The 19,682-nt window shown below is 37.6% G+C and overlaps 1 protein-coding gene across 1 annotated transcript; it reads left to right on the top strand.

The window, feature by feature from the left end:
- The first annotated feature begins 7,932 nt into the window (after positions 1 to 7,932).
- On the top strand, positions 7,933 to 11,327 carry LOC116021636 (protein CONSERVED IN THE GREEN LINEAGE AND DIATOMS 27, chloroplastic). The gene is made up of 4 exons (XM_031262090.1): positions 7,933 to 8,516; positions 8,632 to 8,660; positions 10,615 to 10,671; positions 10,773 to 11,327. Exons 1-4 carry the CDS (start codon positions 8,042 to 8,044, stop codon positions 10,989 to 10,991), a joined length of 780 nt encoding a protein of 259 aa, XP_031117950.1. The 5' UTR covers positions 7,933 to 8,041; the 3' UTR covers positions 10,992 to 11,327.
- The last annotated feature ends 8,355 nt before the right edge of the window (positions 11,328 to 19,682 follow it).

Here is a 19,682-nt window from a genome sequence, read left to right as displayed (position 1 = left end):
TGTCTACCTACCTCCTTCGGACCTCGTCCTTTCGGACTAAGGGCGAGAGTTGCACACACTTAAGCTATTGCACACTTGCGATATCTCGCCAAACCCACAACCTACACTCTTGACACATTTAGGCCTCCAATGAATCAAGATTAACCACAACAATGCATATGACAAAGATAGCCATAATTCATCAACGCAATCTCAAATTTCAACAATTCAAAGCTAAGTGCAAGAACCTAGGGATTACCAATCCAATCTCTAATTACTTAGCCACTGATATCCATGAGTGACATAAACCTTACTTTAATTGCAAGGAAAAGAAATCTAATGAAGTAAAATAGAAACACAAGCTGAAAATCAAATGCAAGAATTGAAATATTACCAAATTGAATTACAATCAAGGTTTAGATCATCAATTGCTTCAAGAGTCTCTACAACTTTGTCTTCTAGGATCACTTCTACTACTTTTTCTCTCTACAAGCTCTCTAGAACCAATCTAATCTAAGAACATGAACTAATATTGATGATAACCCCTTAGAATGATGGTAGATCTCCCCTTTTATAGTTCTCGCGCTTCTCCTTTAAGTGGAACGTCCACTAGCACTCCCACGTACGTGGAACGGCTTGTGGACTTTCTACATAAACTTTCTTCGCTCCCTTCCACGTTCGTGGATTGGAGCGTGGAAATGGCACTGTTGCTTTGTCCTCTAATTGCTTCCTCATCCATCCACGAGCTCGCTTCTCAATCTCGAACCTACAAAAATCATCTAAAGCATGCCAAATGATAGAACTTTGCAAGAGTTAGCACATTAGAGCATATACACCATGAATTATTCACAAAAAGGTATTAAGCAATACAAATCAACCCCCAAATAGAGCCTTTCCCATAGGTATCTTTGGCACCTATCAAGGGAAGAACCAAGGAAAACACAGAAGCCAGTGACAAACCGTAAGGTTTTTAAGCATGCTGCCCAATCGGAGTCAGAAAACGCATTGAGCTGCATGCCGTTGCTTTTAGGATAAAATATGCCTTGGCCGGGAGCTTTCTTGATGTAACGAAAAACCCAGTGTGCTACAACCATATTGACTGAGTTATTGCACGTACGGTATATGCGATATCAGGCTTTGTTGGCGTGAGGTACAAAAATCGTCCAATCAATCGCATGTAGCTATTGATATCACGGAGAACATAATCTCCCTCCTTGCTTGGTTGATGATTTGGAAGCATAGGAGTATTTACGGGTTTGTAATTGATGAAGCCGGATTCATTCAAGATGTCAAGTGTGTATTTTCGCTGACAAAGACTCAGTCCAGAGTCCCCCATGTGTGCCTCAATTCCTAGAAAATACCCCATATCACCTAGATCTTTGATTTTGAAGGCAGTATCAAGAAAGTTTTTGAGCTTTTGTGTTTGATGCATATTAGGGCTAGTGACTAATATGTCATCAACATATATTAGAAGGGCAATAAAATCTTTACCACTCCCTTTAGTGAACAGCAAGGGATCGAATTTCGGTTGTGTAAAGCCTTTAATAGTCAATGCGTTGCTCAACTTTGCATTCCACTGCCGGCTGGCTTGTTTTAGACCATAAAGAGAACGTAGGAGTTTGCAAACTTGCCTTGGTTTTTGCCCTTGAAATCCAGGTGGTAGAACTATGTACACCTCTTCATCTAAATCCCATGTAGGAATGTATTATTTATGTCAAGCTAATGAGCAAACCATGCCCGAGAAGAAGCCACAACTAGGAAGGTGCAAATGGTTGTAATTCTCGCAACTGGCGAAAACGTTTCAATATAGTCAACTCCTAGCTGCTGTGTGTAGCCTTTGGCTACCAATCTAGCTTTGTATCTTTCCATTGAACCATCGGCATTGAGCTTCACCTTGTATACCCACTTGCAACCAATTGGTGTTTTTTCGGGTGGTAAATCAGCCAATGAATGCCCAAGTATTGTTGTCCTGGCGTCCTGCAAAGCTCTAATCTCAGCAGCCATGACATATCTCCAGCACTCGTGTTTTATTACTTGGTTGTAAGTTCTTGGCTCATCAAGAGTGGTAAAAACCATAGATAATATCATATGAGGTGAACATAAAGTACCATATGAAATGACCTTAGACAATATATGAGGAGGCGAACCTTCTTTTAAAAAGAATCACAATAGTAGTCTTGCAGCCGGCTTGGGACACATTAGTTCCTCTTTGTTCGTCTAGGTTGCTCATGAGTGGTTCTGCACAGCTGGGTTCTTCCTGTACGTTACTCCCCATGCTGCGTTGTTCAGGGAGTGTGTCCTCTTATACTTAGTCATTGGAGTATTAGTGTCTAACAATGGTTCATTGTTGTACTGTTGCTGCTCAGCATCAATTGTGTGTAGGGATGGTGGTTCAAGATTTATGGAAACGGGAATATTGGGGAGAGATGGTCCATGGTGTGGTTGTTCTTGTGGGGAGAAACACTCCTTTGACATAGGGAATTGATTTTCATAAAACTTGACATCCATTGACACAAAAATAGAACCATCCTCTAGATCATATAACAAATAACCTTTATCTCCTGCTGGAAATCTAATAAATACACATTTTCGACTTCTTGGAGCCATCTTGTTCCTAGCATGAGGTAAGGTGGCTACATAACACAAGCAGGCAAAGATTTTAAGATTGCCAAGATCTGGAGCACTTCTATACAGCCTCTGATAGAGACTAGACTAGTTGATTACTGGAGATGGAAGCCTATTGATTAAGAATACTGCATGCATGACACAAATACCCCAAAACTCCAGGGGAAGAGAAGCTTGAAATCGTAGAAATCGAGCAACATTAAGGATGTGCTGATGTTTCCTCTCGACTATGGCATTTCGTTGGGGCGTATTGACACACGATCTTTGATGTATAATGCCTTTTTCTGAAAAAAAAATTCATCCATTTTGAACTCAGAGCCATTATCATTGCGGATGGTTTTAATCAATATACCAAATTGAGTGAATACGAAAGCATGGAATTTCTTCACAAACTGCCTAGTTTCAGATTTTTCCCTCATCAAGTGTAACCATGTGTAACATGAGTAGTCATCCACTATGGTTAAGAAATAGTAATCTCCATTTAAAGAACGAACAGGAAAGGGTCCCCCATATATCAATGTGTATTAGATCAAAACAAGCTTTCGAACAAGAAACACTTAAAGGAAATGGGAAAGGTTTATGCTTAACTATGTGGCATACATCACAGGCCAAACCTGTAGTGGTAGGAGAAACATCAATGTTGCTAAACAGATTGAGTTTATTGACGGGGAAATGCTCCAACCTTTGGTGCTAGATTTCAAAACTGGTGCACTGCATAGCATAATCTTTTTCGGGAAATCTGTGGGTTTCCAGTAGGTATAAACCTCCCTCTTCTTTAGCTATACCAACTATCACTCCATGATTTTCTTGAATCAAATAATGTTCAAGTATGAAGATCAATTTATAAGATGAATCTTGAATCAGTTTGCTTACAGAGATGATATTGAAATGGAATGCAGGGATGTACAAGGCTCCTTTCAACCATAAATTGTTATTCATAAGATACAACTCATAAGATACGTCAAACTGCCAATAACCCAAGCATATTCTACTTGAGAAATACACTCTCCGTAGTTTTTTGTTAGTTGAACATTTGTATCAAATGGTGTCTTAGCCAATTGATCATGATCCTTGTTAAATTTTGCATATAGATTTCTTTATCTAACTCGCCATTTAAGAAAGCTGTTTTCACATCCATTTGATGAACTTCCAAATTTTGTAGTGTGGCTATGGCAAGTATCATCCAAATGGAATTTATTCTCGTCGCGGGAGAATACGTATCGAAGTAATCAACCTCCTCACGTTGCTTGTAACCCTTGATTACAAGCCTAGCCTTATACTTCTTCTTTTTAAAGACCCACTTAGTGTTGGATATAATTCTCGAAAACCCAAGAAAATGGAGAAAATAGAAAATCCACAATAAATCAATAAACTAGGAAATTAACCTACAAAAGGTTAGAGTAAACCTGGAAGGAGCTAGGGGACGAAGGTGGATGAACTTTGGGTAGGTTGTAAGCACGAGTCAAGTTGCCTCTTTCCTTAAAACCTTATTTACCGCCTCCCGGGGTGCTGGAGCATTGCGGTCTAGGTTTCCCAGGATAAAACGTACTACGATTCCTGCGTTTGAGCACTCGAACTTGGGACCCGGCGAACGAGAACATGGGATGAACACAGATGGCTAGAAAGGAAGGATGAGCAGAGTTTCGAGGTGGAAAAACTAAGTATTTTCGTTGGCTTGTATGGCCTATATTCTGTGTGTGAAATGCTCATGCTCATCCTAGAATATATATAAGAGATGAAGGAGTAATGACACATTAACCTAGAATATATATAAGAGATGAAGGAGTAATGTCACATTAACCTAGAATGAATATATATAAGAGATGAAGGAGTAATGACACATTAACCTAGAATATATATAAGAGATGAAGGAGTAATGACACATTAACCTAGAATATATATAAGAGATGAAGGAGTAATGACACATTAACCTAGAATATATATAAGAGATGAAGGAGTAATGGCACATTAACCTAGAATATATATAAGAGATGAAGGAGTAATGGCACATTAACCTAGAATATATATAAGAGATGAAGGAGTAATGGCACATTAATATGGCATTGATAAACCACCCACTAACCAAGAATTAACTCTGCTATAACATGTTGAGTTAATCACTTGAACAGTCAGTTTGGGATTTGATTTGCACCCTCTTGCGCGCGAGAGAGAGCATCTATGCTATACAAGTTAACAAGTCATAAAAAGACCCTTGTATATATAGTGGGTCAAATCTTCTTTCCCAACCAATGTGGAACAAAAGCTTACTCAAAGCTTTTTCCACACAAATTCCATTTCAAATGGGTCTACTTTGAGAACCAATTTCTCATTCACCCAGTATCCATTTTGAGCGTATAATATATCGATCTCTTCGTCTCACTACGAAGAACTCGAATCCACTTTGACCCGACCCAAATCGAAAGTGGACCCCACATATATTTATACCACAAAATGGCCACTTAAAATGCCATTTATGCCATTTTTTCCAACACTTAGATCCTAACCCGGAAGAAGATCAACAAGTTTCCAAGTGTGATTCTGTAGGATAGAGTCCACCTCACTTTTGATAGCCTCTTTCCACATTGGTCCTTCCGTAGAAGTCACAACTTCCATGTACATTCGAGGCTCATTTTCTATCAAACAAGATAGTTCATTTTCTAATAAACAAGTTAGAGTACCTGAATCATACTCTAACAAGTAAGTTAGAAAATATGGACCAAATGATTTTTCAACTCTTGCCCGCTTACTGCGTCTAGGCTCGAGCTCGGGTTCTTTCTCAGAATCCCCACTATCATTGTCCATAGCGTCATGAACCGTAGAAAATTTACAATTTATATTTATTGAAAATTAAGATAGCACACATAAGAAACCAATTAAATCACATGTCGATCAAAACATATTTTTGTTAGTCAATATATAATTTTGTATAAGAGTTATTTTGCTAAGTAATAATGAAAACAAAATAATTACAATAATGAAAAATATAATCAAAAGCTTTAATGTAAATGATTTAAAAATGTTTTATTTCTTAATCTAGTAAACCATTGAAAAAACACACACACACACACACACATATATTTAATGAATAGATGAATATTATTCATGATTTTAATAAATAGTTCAATAATAAATAACTAAGCAATTTAAATTTAACTAATCAAAACATATGTTCTCCTTAATTAGGGCTTCATTGCTTCTTTTTTTTTTTTTTTTTTTGAGCTAAGATGGTTGATTTCATTGGACAAAATGAATATTCTGGTATAATAAAAATATGCATTAGCTTGTGTAATATAGAACTATAGATCAAAGGAAAGCTGTAAAGAGAAAAACTAAGAGACAAAGCAAGGAAGATCTTATTCATCATCACTATCTCACTCACACACACACACACACACACACACACACACACACACACACACACACATGTAAGGAAATTGATTCTCGAAAATCACTAGAAAATAGAAAAATACAATAAAAACATCCACGAAGGATAATTGCACCACGAAAATAAACCACAAAGGCTAAATAAACCTGAAATACAACTTTGGATGAATATCGAACGATCTCGGGGTTGTTGGAAGCACAAGTCATGTTGCCATTATCCTTAAAACCATATTTACCGCCTCCCGGGGTGCTAGAGCGTTGCGGTCTTGGTTTCCCAGGATAAAACGTACTACAATACTTGCGTTTGAGCACACAAACTTGGTATCCGGCAAACTAGGACGTGGGATCAACGTAGGTGGCTTGAAGGAATGATGAGCAGTGTTTTGAGGAGAAAATCTGTGTATTTCCGTGTAGCTTGGTGTGTGTACAAAACCTGCTGCTCACCTACGAATATATAGTAGAGGAGAATGGATCATAGCATTAATTATGACATTAATATTATCCATGTAACCTCCACCCACTAGTATAAATTAATTCTACCACTAACGAACATTAACACCCACTAACAAGTCCATTACTCACAAAATAACTCTGAAAATAATGATTGGAATTAAACAAATTAATTCCGTAATATCAAGAGTCATTTTTGAACGGACACAGTAGGTGAAACGTCGCGTTCGAGAGGTCACTGGAGTCGCAGTGCAATACATGGTTCTAGTATGCGAACCATCGAGACATCAGCCCCGAGACATCGCCCGCGCCGCGAGACGCCAAGCAGTGCATGCTGCGAGACATCGGACGCGCGCGCGCCAACCCAACTACCTCTTGAGAGGTCAGTTCATCTTGATGTCTCGAACGAGAGATCACTTCTGATCTCATGTGTGTGGTTCTGAGATGGAAAACTTGTTCGAAAAATATAGCATAACTTGGCCCGCAAGGCTCGCCAATTTTCCGGATGACATTCGTGCCCGCCTACACGAGTCAAGCCTTTTCAGACTCAGTTTGGGATTTGATTTGCACCCCCCTGCGCGCGAGAGAGTGCCTCTATGCCATACAAGTCAATTAGCCTTAAAAAGCCTATTGTATTTATAGTGGAGCAAATCCTCATTCCCAACCAATGTAGAACAAAGCTACATAAGCTTTTTCTCACTTCAAATTCCATCTCAAATGGGTCTACTTTGAGAACCAATTTCTCATTTACCCATTATCCATTTTGAGCGTACAATATATGTATCTCTTCGTCTCACTACAAAAAACCCGAATCCACTTTGACCTGATCCAAATCGGTTGTTGACCCCACTTTAAATTGTACCACAAAATGGCCACTTAAATGCCATTTTAATGCTAATTTTTCCAACAATACACACACACACACACACAATACAATAGGTTAATAATGGCGTACATAATGAGACATGAATACGTTCGTTACAATTGTTACAAATTATGTCCACCATTAATTTTATTTATAACACATTCTAGCCATTTTGATATTTTTGAGAGGATTTCTTTCTGGTTTGATAGTTGAATATGTGAATATTGCACGTGTGAGTTTTTACCTTCAAATATGCAGTATTTATAGATTATTTCTTATTCAAATTCAAATTCAAAATTTACTTTGTAATAAATTTTTTTTCATGCTTCCCTCTTATTTGTAACTTGTAAAACTAAACAACATATAGAAAATCAAAACAACATTAAAAAATGTTGCTAATTAATTAATTAATTATCAAGCAAAAAAACAAAATGATAAATATCATTAGAAAGTAATGGTTGAAAATATAATAGCTTTAATAAAAAAAAAATTATCAATTCATCTAATGCCAAAATTACGTGATTTTGCACAAGAAAATTTTTCTATTTTTATTATCAAAATCTTCTGCTTTATTATAAAGTGGAAGTAGGATAGGATATTTCCAATTTTCTATAAAAATTGGAACAAAATCTAGGGTTTAGTCCATTTCTCCACGCACACTCCACTCTCTGAGATATTTTTTTGTTCCTAGAAAATGAAAGCCAAAAACAATTACTACTATTATTAGCATAATTTTTTATGCAAATAATTCTACTAAGCTCGGAAATGGCGATTTCGCTGTTCCTTTCTTCGCCTCCCGTCGTCTCGCCGCCCTTCTCCGCCAAACCCCACTGCCATTTCCACAACCGCAGGATAATTATTCCCTCCGCATCCTTCCGCAACAACAACTCTCTGCCCGAGACCGAGTGCCCCGTCCCGTCGGAGCAGCAGCCCGTCAACGAATACAAGGCCCTATCGGAGTCCTTCCCTTTCGCCTGGGCCTCCGGCGACTTGGTCGAGTACTGCTCCCGCTTGTTCGTCACCGGAGCTTCGTTTGCGCTGTTCGTGGGGCTGCCCGTGCTGTGGTTCGGGTCGGTTGGACCCGAGTCCGACCCTTTGAAGCCGGTCTTGGGCGCCGCTTCTAGTGGGCTTTTCGTGGTCACTCTCGCCGTTGTGAGGATGTATCTTGGCTGGGCCTACATTGGCAACCGCTTGCTCAGTGCCACTGTTGAATGTAATTTCTAAACCAATATTTTGTGATTCTTTATTTTTGTTTTTGTTTTTTTTTTAAATATAATTTGAGAAATTAATTGCTTATTTCTTTGTTTGATTGATATTTGCTGCTGAAGATGAAGAGACTGGGTGGTATGATGGACAGGTATTTCTATTCCCTTTAAAAAAAAAATTATTGAATTCACTATTACTCGGTTAATATCCAATTTAGTCCGCGACTATAGTAATTTTTTTATTTAGTACTAAATGATTTTTTGTGCTTAATTAGGTCATCGATCTGATAGCTTTACCCAATTGAGTCATTTGTCATCTATTAAGATAGCTTCGTAATTTCATGTCCATTAATATCTAATTTAATTATCGACTATACTATTTTACCAACTTAGTCTTAAACTGAAGTGGCTTTACCAAATTTAGTCCTCGACTAGTCACTATAGTGGTGTTTCTCGATTTATTCTTGAATCTAACAGTTTGAAGACTCAATTGGGTAAAACTATCAAAGTCGATGACTTAATTAAGCACAAAAAAGTCATTTAGGACTAAATCGAGAAAAATGAGTATAGTCGAGGACTAAAAATGTGTATTAAGTATTAACTCTGATTACTTCAGGAGGTTGGTGTGCAAGTACAAACTACAAAGTTACAAATTCTAAAATTATTTTTGTACTTTGAGCAATTTTCTCTCTCTTCCCCCTCACCCACCCAACTCCCCTCCCCTAATTTTTCATTGTATTGAACTTACATATAAGGCAAAGGCTATGGTGCCAATTGACACCAGTGCTGACAATACCAAATACAACTAAGTTTACCATGTTTTTTTGTTGCATTAGGTACTGTCGACCTGTCGGTACCCATGCCAATAGTATCTAGTTCTTGATTATTACTGGTGTTATAAAAATCGACCTAGGTGGTCACCTAGGCGCTAGGCACCTCTAGGCTGAGGCAAAAAGGACTGTAGGTAGTTCCTAGGCGGCCAAGTTGGCCAACTTGCCACCGAACTCGGCCGAAACTTTTTTCTTTTAAATGGTTTTTCCGCTCAAAATGATGTCGCTTTGAGCAAATTTATTTATTTATTTTTTAAATTAGGTGGCCACCTAGGCGCCCTTCCCGTTGTCCGACTAGTGCCTTCAATAATGTTATTTGCACACTCTAATTTTTATGGACATTTACACAAAGTTGACTTAACTTTATCTATACCCACAATTGTTAAGTATTGGGTAGTGTATTGGTTTATTTTGAAGGTACTGATAAAGCCAAATCAGTTTTGTTTAGAAGTATGTAAAAATTAGAGTGTGCAAATAGTATTATGCTATTACTTATTTACCAAAAACAAAAGACAAATGAAAACCTGGGGCTGATTCTATTCCTGTCCTCTAGTATAATATTTTGAGACCAATCCAGACCATAACCATCAGCTCCCAGGTATGTCCAGACTGGACTAGCAACTATAAGTCTATAACTATGTTGCTATGCTGTTCGTTAAATTTGATAATTTAATAGTGAATTGTAGTTGGAAGATCTATATGACTATATAACATAATATATAAATACTGTGCATGTTGCCAGAATATTCTAAACCCTGATTGTTGACAGACATGTTTTGTTTTTTATTAATAAATCTGTTCCCTTTGTACTGCCTAGACTACCCTCTTGTTAAAATTTCAACATAAAAATGTTTACTTTATCAGGAAACGGATCTATTCAAATACTTCTTTGGTCACCCTGTCACTATTTTATTCCAATATCATCAGATTTATCGGATCTTGTTGGGCAAAGGCTGGTAAAGGCCAAGTCTAGCATCCGGTGGTTGGGGGATTGTTGGGCAGAGGTCAGTAAAGGGCCAAGTCCAACACCTAGGCACCTAGCTTCTCGAAAATGTGATGGCAGTCTATAAAGAAATAAAGTTGCGACTTCTCTACTAGCTATAGCTTTTGGTGTCGTGGTAACTGGTAAGCGCTTGAGCCTAACAAGTTGTGTCAGAGTCTCAGAGATCTTTGTCATTGATGTTAGGCCAGCCATGCGACCTTTTCCTTTGGTGTTACTACTATGTTACATTGTTACCATTGGCCTTTACCAATTTCCTCAGTTTTTTCTTGGCAGATGTGGGTGAAGACTCCTGAAATTTTGGCCCGGGACCGTCTCTTGGGCTCATTTTCTGTAAGTAGTTTAGAACTGTGCACATTGTGTAAATAAATTGCAAGCAATTAGTACTTCAGAGATCTTAAGTGCCCTTTACTTTTTCTGGCATCTGCCCACAGGTGAAGCCAGTCCTCGGCAGATTAAAGAACACCCTCGTGGTTCTTGCAACATCGTTGCTTCTGTGCGCTGGCCTTCTTATATCTGCCGAGAGCAGCCAAAAGGCGGGCTACGTGCCATCACAAGAAGTTGGCGGTAGATCTGTTCCTGGAGTTTACAGTGATGAATCTGCAAGAACATTCGAGGGAGATGCATTTTGTGGTGAACCTGACCTTAGTTGATGGCAGCAGGAGCCCAGCATTTGTTATATACTTGTTTGTATACAATCCCAATTCTGTACAGTACTAATAGTAAATCCAGATTAGATGTATTCTGCCTGTGCGGGTAGCTCAGTTGGTTTTTGGGTGGCAGATTGTGAGCAAGAATAGATGTATTCTGAAGAAAAGTGATGAAACCATAGGAGTATAGAAGTACATAATAAGCTTGTATTTGATCATTTTCACCTAGTTAGGTAAGCAAGTGATCCATATCCTTACTTTTGTTTGGAAAAATGCACATTGACCTGTCTCCACAATACTTGTATTCTTCCAAAGGAAACAATATTTTATATTCATTAATTAACTGTATAACAAAATAAATTAAATTAAATTTATTGTATACATTTACCACTTAAAATAGGGGAATTGAATCGGTTTTAAGAAAAATGCGAATATAACACGTTTTGATTTTTTGTTGAATATTCACACTTGTTTTTGAGGAATTTTATTTCAAATTGTAGAAATTGACTACATACATTATGAATACTATCAAAAGTTAAGTTGTGAACTATGAAAAAAGAAATATAGAAACCCCACTCTTTTAAATTCACCCACTCATAATAAGTGATTTGAGAGGTTGAGGTGGATCATATGTATTCAATGTATTGCTATAGCTAGGAATGTGATCTGATTTTGAGATTTCCTCACCTACCATCATCTGAATGCCTTGTGGTCCTCGGGATGATATTTTGATGGTTGCAAACTCACCTCTCATTTTCACTACTTTTTCTAGCTACATTTAATGGAGGATGAAATATGAGATTCAAAGTTTCACATCCCTTTAAAAAAAAATCTAAAAAGAGTGTAATTTATTATTATTAAGAGCAACGTCATAAATGATTTTACATAGTTTTTGCAGGTTTTGAGGCTGGGTTCGATGAGAGAAGTGCGAGGAGAGAGAAAAAGATGAATTACTGCAATTGAGGTGTTGAGCATTGGACAAAAAAGCCATACTGAAGCACAAAGAATCAATCGTCGCTTCCACTGAGACTTGAATCCAAGCCCATCCATGTGGAAGTGTAAACCAGATGTCACTAGACTACAAGGTTATATCATCCTAAAAATTAAACTCTTAGAAATGCTCTAAATTATAGTTCAAATTTCAAAGATTTGATGAGGTAGTCTAATCCTATATATCGATATTGTCAAACTCTTATTAGTGAGAACAAGGATTAATTATACAAATTTGGCAAGGTGATCTAATCTCACAAGTAATACTGCCACTCTTATTAATAGGGAATTTTCCCTAATCGAAGTTTCTTTCTTCCCAAAGGTTGAATCCCCTACCCTAAGGGATCCCCACTCCCCAGTCTAACAGAGTATTTGAGATTTTGTCCTACCAAAGTTTCTTTGATGTATGAAAGCCACGTCTAAAAGAAAAATAGCGATTTGAGACAGAAAAATTTCTTCGCGAAAACGCAAAATTTCGTCGCGAAATGCATTTTACGACGGAATTTTGCATTTTCACAACAGAATCCACTCTGTAGTCTAGGCTTGTCGTATTTCATTTCATGACTGAAATAATCCATCGCGAGTGGTGGCACAGAAAACGGCAACGAAATTTTTCGTCGCAAAGAATACGAAAGAAATCATTCCGTCGCCGTTTTGAAAACAGAAATGTTTCCTTACGTCGCCATTGCGTGAAAATAAATTCTGTCACGAAACTCATATTCCGTCGCATATATATGTCGTGAAATATAACAACAGAAATTATTATTGTCACGATTCCATCGCTAACCTTTCTGTTGCAAATTTTATATTCCGTCACAAAATTCCGTTTAAAAAACAACGGAACAAATTGTGTCGCATTTTAGGGGACAAAAATCTTTATGTCACCAATTTCGTCGCCATATTGATAATGTATATTCCATCGCTAAAATCACATTTCGTCAAAATTTAGTTAACAAGTTTTAAATAAATACAATAATCTACTTGAATTCGCTAACCCATTAATACAGTTAAAATTTATTATTAAATATAAAAAGAATATATATATATATATATATATATATATATATATATATATATATGGATGGAAGGGTTCTGGTGTGGAAAGTTTCCCGTGCAGTTGTTCTCTAATCTATTAAATTTAAAAAAAAAAATTAAACTAATACACCTTAAACTTCTAATCTACCCAACTTAAGCTGGATTAACATAAATATGATTTTGAAAGAAACTCTTATAAAGAATATTGTTTGTGTTTTGGAACTTAAAAAAACTTTAAATAAAAAAAAACGCACCTTAAGAAGGTAAACCACGCACCTAAAGCCTTAGGCCAACGCACCTTAAGTTTCAACAACTGAGACACCTTAAGAACACAAACTACGCACGTAAGTTTCAACCATTAAACGCACCTTAAGCTCAAAACCACACAACTTAAGCACAAAAACCACACACCTTAAAAGAAGGAAAATCACACCTTATGAAGGTAAACCACGCACCTAAAGATTTAGACCGACATACTTAAGTTTCAACAACTAACGCACCTACCTTAAGCTCAAAACCACGCACCTTAAGAATGAACATCACGCACTTTAAAAAGAAAAATCGCGCACCTTAAGTTTGACCTATATGGAAAATGACCAAATTGTCACCGCGTTTTTTTAAACATTATTAATTCTAAAGGTTGATTTTGGCAAGATAAATGGTTCTCCTCTCACCGCACAACCGCACCTGAGCATTCCAACCGTATTATATATATATATATATATATACACACACACACACACACACACACTATCTACTATATATCTACTATACTAATAAGAGACAAAAAAAAAAAAGTTAGGCCTATAATGGGTAGAAAAAATGACGGTCAAATTATTAAATCAAATGAATGGTTCAGATTGTTTAGATTTATATTTTTTCCTTGAGATTTCCTAATTTATCCTTAATTATATGATTATCCGTTAAATATTATCTTCTTCGTTAGTATTCCGTTAACTTTTAACTTACCCATTAATTTCTATAAGAAAGGTCTTAGGTTCGAACCTCATCCCAATCAAAGTTTGCATATTGTTGAGCATATACTACGAATATGTTAGAGTATATTATTCAAAAGTAAATACCCACTTTATTACTCTTATTAAATTAAATAAATTAGTAGTTAGAACAAAAAAATAATAATACATATATATTTCTTTAATTTATAATTCCATGTCTACAATGCCTTTATTCAAAAATAAAATATTCATTATCAACAAAATTAAAAAGAGATATAATTTCATTAGTTATATTGTCTACATTTTCTACAATGCAAAGATTCATTACTTTCAAAGTTATTAATTAATTATATTCATTACATTGTTTATTGTTTTCCTTTTACACTATCTTGTAATTAAATATCAAAGTTATACTACAAAACAATGTTATATATTTATTTACCAAGTATTATGTTAATAACATGGGAAAAATACAGTTTAAAGCCAATCATATTAACTACTTATGGATGATTTGTTGACAAAGAAGACATATTCATATAACCCAATAAATTGATTTAGAACTCATTATTTAAAATGTCAATGTAGGGTAATAGAATATTGTGGCACATTTAATGCATTGAAAAGATGTTGAAACTACAACATTGCTGGAATTAATCTTTCAAATTCAGAAAATAAATAAATTTAAAAAATAGCTACTGTTACAACATTCATTAATCTTGTATATAAAATACTTATTGTGCATTCTTTAAATATATTAGAGCTAATATAAATTTACAATTCATTTTCTACAATCAACTTACTTGAATTAAAGACAAAATCAACATCAATCTTGACAACAAAAATAATTAGTATATAAGATGCATCCACTGTTTATAACTGAGTTTATGTACAAAGTGACAAACTATTTAACTGCATGCATTGTGATGAAAAGACAGCAGTGAGTACCCCAAGATTAGTATCAAATCAACAAAAAAAAAATTTACTAAAACACACACACACACACACACACAAAAAAAATCAAGTACTACACTCATTCATACTAATTTCAAAAATATGAACTTCAAAATAAACATGTGCAAAATGAATGTACAAACTGTTGATGAAACTAGACATATTGCAACATCAATATTCGGACTACCTGCAAAGTTATTGTTGTTACTATCAAGTAAATAAGTTATGAAACTATAACAAAATGTACTACTCATTAGCCTTCTATAAATATAATAAATATAGATATTTTGTTCAATACTATCACATGAGAATGTACAACACATATCTCACAACATATTAAACATATAGGGTGAAAATTACCACTGCCAAATATCAATAGGCGCTTGTAATTAAGATTAAGAATTCATAGTACAACTAAGATCTCAGTCATATGTATTCAAAAAAAAAAAAAGATCTCAGTCATATATACAAACACAACGAGACAAATTCACAATTTTCTACATTATAATCTCATTGCATGATGTTACCATCTATACTACCACAATAACTCAATTGCACATGACACATTACCAAATACCAATAAATAAATTAAAATAAAAAACAAGTACTGAAGATAAAGGCAATGACAATGCTACCTAAAAGAAAATTAAAAAAGACTTAGATAAATTCAAACGAAAAAGTAGTATTTATTTATACTATCATTTTTAGACTAAGTATTTAGATTAACGTTTTTACAAAATTGAAAACATTTATTTTAGTGACAATTATAATCAATCTCTCATATATTATCTAATTTTCTAAAGCGGGGGGAGTACATCCGAGATCATTAGCTGATCCTCACTGTATTAGATCTTCCTAACAGGCTCAGCTCGTCATGACACATCAGCGGTAATATTTCCTTTAGCGGATCCTCCATCCATCGATAGTCCTGATTCTGATTAAGGATCCTCTTAGCCAAGGCATCTGCAACTCTATTTTGTTCCCTTTGGATGTGACTGAGCTTGAATTCCCATCTCTGTTTCATTAAGGCTCTGCATAAGTCCACGATGTTCCTAGCTGGGCCATCGTACTCCTCACTTCCGTTGACAAGGTTAACTGCCTTGGCGCAATCACTTTCCATTTCCACTCTTCGATAACCCCTTTCCCACGCTTTCTGCATCCCGGTATGAATTCCCCACAGTTCGGCTTCCAAGGGTGTGTAGATGTCGTTCTTCCCCGCAAAGGCTCTGATGAATTCCGCATCTGTATTTCTAAGCACGCCTCCACTTGCGGCGTGTTTAAATTTATCCACGCACACATCAATGTTGACTTTAATCCATACTGCCTGTGGCGGTGTCCATGGTTGGCCTCGCCGATCCTCTCCTCTTTGGCTTCCTAGTGGTCCTGCGTTCCGTTCCAGGACCCCTTCAACATCCTTGAACTATCTGTGTAGTCCGTCGATCATTTCCTTAAGATCTCTTTCCGTCCCATTGAAAATAAAGTCATTCCTCCACTTCCAGATCCACCACATTGTGATTGGAACTCTCGCTTTTCTTCGTTTGATTCTCTGGTAAGCCTCCATACCAGTTACATTCCTGGTTAGCCACGTATCAAAATCTAGGGGAGCTGACATACCTGAGATTTCTCCAATGTTGATGTTTTTCCACACTGCCTCTGCTGCCGAGCATTTCCTAATTGTATGTTCGACATCTTCCTTCTTCCCGCCACAGATAGCACACCTTTCGTCTGGGGTAAAACCTCGCTTCTTGTGTTCGGCATTGCACATAATTCTTCCGTGCTTCACGAGCCATATGAATGTGCGAATTCGACTGGGCACTCTGAGTTTCCAGATACTTTGCCACCCAGTTTCATCGTTACTTCTCGTTTCTTGTCTGATCAAATCATAAGTTGATCTGGTGGAGAACAGATTGTCCTTAGTCTGTCCCCATCCCAGTCTATCATAATTCCCTTCTTCATTAACGATCACCTTCGCTGCTAGTTCCATGCGCTTGTCCGGATGCAGAGCAACGTCGATTTTATTCCAATCCCACGTACCCCTTCCATTCCAGCAGTCCGCAACTTTGACGTCTCCCGCATTTCTGCTAAGGGGTCCAATTATATGGTTGCGCAGGGGTTCCTTGCCAATCCACGTATCGTACCAGAAGGAGGTAGCTCTACCATTTTTAACCACCTTTATCACACCATTTTCGATGACTGGAGCTGCTGCGCAGATTTCTTTCCAAACATTAGAATCAATTCGTTTCTTCTTAATATTCGCAAGTTGGGCATCCGATTTCATATATTTGCATGTTATAACTCTGGCCCAGATGCTGTTTTTCTCGTTCAGAACTCTCCACCCTAGCTTTGTGAGCAGTACCATGTTCATACTTCTCATTGATTTTATGCCAAGACCTCCATCGTTTTTGGGACGGGTAACCGTATTCCAATTCACCATGCTCATTTTCCTCACCACATCGTCCCCTCCCCACAGGAAGCTCCTCGTGCTTTTGTCAATTGCGTCACAAACTCCTTTTGGTATAAGCATGGTTTGCATGGAGTATGAGGGAATTGTGTTCAGGACCGATTGCACTAAGACCTGTTTTCCGGCTAAGCTAAGGAAGCACGTCTTCCATCCTTCCAGCCTGCTTTGAACTCTGTCCAGAATGTTCTTGCAGTGGTCCTTGGTGATTCTTTCATGGAGCGAAGGCACTCCCAGGTACCTCCCTAAGTCCTGTGTCATTGGGATGTCGGCCGTCTGCCTGCACACATTGTTAGAAAAGAAGATATTAGATTTCGATTTATTAATCTTCTGCCCCGAGCCTTTGCAAAATGTATCAAGGCAATCCATAATAACGCGAATTTGTTCTTCCTCCGCTTCAGCGAACAGGACCATGTCGTCTGCAAAGAATAGGTGGGATATGGACGGGCCATCTTTTGACGCCTTGACACCATTCTAGCGTCCTTGGTTAACTGCTCTATTTATGATATGCCCCAGTCACTCAATACAGAGCACGAATAGGTAGGGCGAGATGGAATCCCCTTGTCGTACTCCGCACTCCGGCTTAAACCTTTCTAGCTTGCTCCCTTCCCAAAGTATTGTCATTCCAACCGATTCCACACAGTGCATGATGTTTCTCGTCCAGTTTGCATTGAGACCGGCTTCTCTAAGAGTAGAGCGAATAAAACCCCAATCCACCATATCATAGGCTTTCTCCAAGTCGATTTTGAGAACCATGTGACCTGTTCTGCCTTTATCAGATTTGATTGAGTGCAAGAGCTCCTGGTATATCACAATATTGTCTGTTATTTGTCTTTTTGCCACAAAGCTACTTTGATTGGGGCACACCAAATCAGGCATAATATTCTTTAATATGTTTGTCATGACCTTAGTCACCAGCTTATATGCTACGTTGCACAAATTGATGGGTCTTAACTAGGTAACCTTCTCCAGGTTGTCCACCTTGGGTATTAAGACCAGGTTGGTCTCGTTCATCCCTTCCGGGAGCTTGCCAGTGTCAACAAAGTCGGCCACCAGCTTATACATGCTTTCTCCAACTATATTCCAATACTTTTGATAGAACATTGCGTGTAAGCCGTCCGGCCTAGGCGCTTTGAGGGGTGCCATATCCATCAATGCATCTTTCACCTCCTCCTTGCTGACCCTTCTGTTGATTAGGTTCCACTTTTCCTCATCGAGTCTTGGGAACATGCCGTTGATATCACCATTGCCTTCTATAACATCCTCCTTCTTATATAAGTTCTTATAATAGTCCTGGACCAAATCCTTGATCATATTCGAGTCCTAAATCCACTCATCATTGTTGTTCCTTAAACCTTTGATTTTCCCTCTGGCGCGCCTGACCATCGTCGCTGCATGGTAGTATTTGGTGTTACGGTCTCCTGATTTAATCCACTCCTCTTTTGATTTTTGGAACCACTTGAGCTCTTCCTGGTGCAGAACCTCCTCAAGTTCAGACCTAAGCTTTCTTTCCAACTTGATGAGTCTGTTACGCGGATGGGAATTCATCATTTTTTGGGTACCTCCAATTCTTGCTCGACCAGCTTCAGGAATTTTGGGTGCCTACTCCAAGCAGCTTGGAATTGGAAGTTGTGCTCCTTGTTGTTCTCTGTTTCTTTAAACAGTTCGATGAGGATGGGAGAGTGGTCCGATCCCACCCGCGCCAAGTGTGACACCTTTGTTTCCGGGAATTTTGTGATCCATTCCATGTTGCATAGTGCCCGATCTAACCTACCCTAGTGAAAGTAGCTTCGTCTCTTCCTCTCGTCCATGTGTACCTAGCACCAACAAAACCCAAATCAATCAAACCTTCTTTAAAAATCCAATGTCTCATACCTGCGTATTTGTGGTTGTGGAAATTATCCTTGTTGCTAACGTCCTCAAGGCAAGTCACGGCGTTATAATCTCCCACCGTGATCCACTCCTCGTTAAGATTAAACCTGTCCATAGACAAGTTCTCCCATAATTTGTTTCTGAGTGATGAGTCGGACTGCCATAAACAAAAGAAACCAAACCCACTCTTTCCTCTCCTTTCCTAATTCTTGTTAGCACAAATTGCGGGTTGGTGGCAATGATATCGACATTGATGTTGTTTCTCCAAAGGAGCCAGATGCCCCCACTGAAACCTAACGCTTCGACTCTAATCCAATTTTTGAAACCAAAGCTTTTGCAAGCTTTGTCTACTGCGACCCCAGAAATTCTAGGCTCCATCAACCCAATCAAATCGGGTTTAGTCCTCTTCACCAATAAAAGAAATGCACGTCT

This window comes from Ipomoea triloba, chromosome 6 (genome assembly GCF_003576645.1).
Source record: "Ipomoea triloba cultivar NCNSP0323 chromosome 6, ASM357664v1".
Lineage (NCBI taxonomy): Eukaryota > Viridiplantae > Streptophyta > Magnoliopsida > Solanales > Convolvulaceae > Ipomoea > Ipomoea triloba.
This window is presented reverse-complemented; position numbering and strand designations above follow the sequence as displayed.

Bases quoted from the DNA above. Each gene is read 5' to 3' on its own strand.
- LOC116021636 (XM_031262090.1), top strand. From the start codon at position 8,042: ATGCAAATAATTCTACTAAGCTCGGAAATGGCGATTTCGCTGTTCCTT. The intron at 8,661-10,614 runs GTATTTCTATTC...TTTTCTTGGCAG, and splicing joins CTGGGTGGTATGATGGACAG to ATGTGGGTGAAGACTCCTGA. The intron at 10,672-10,772 runs GTAAGTAGTTTA...ATCTGCCCACAG, and splicing joins GTCTCTTGGGCTCATTTTCT to GTGAAGCCAGTCCTCGGCAG.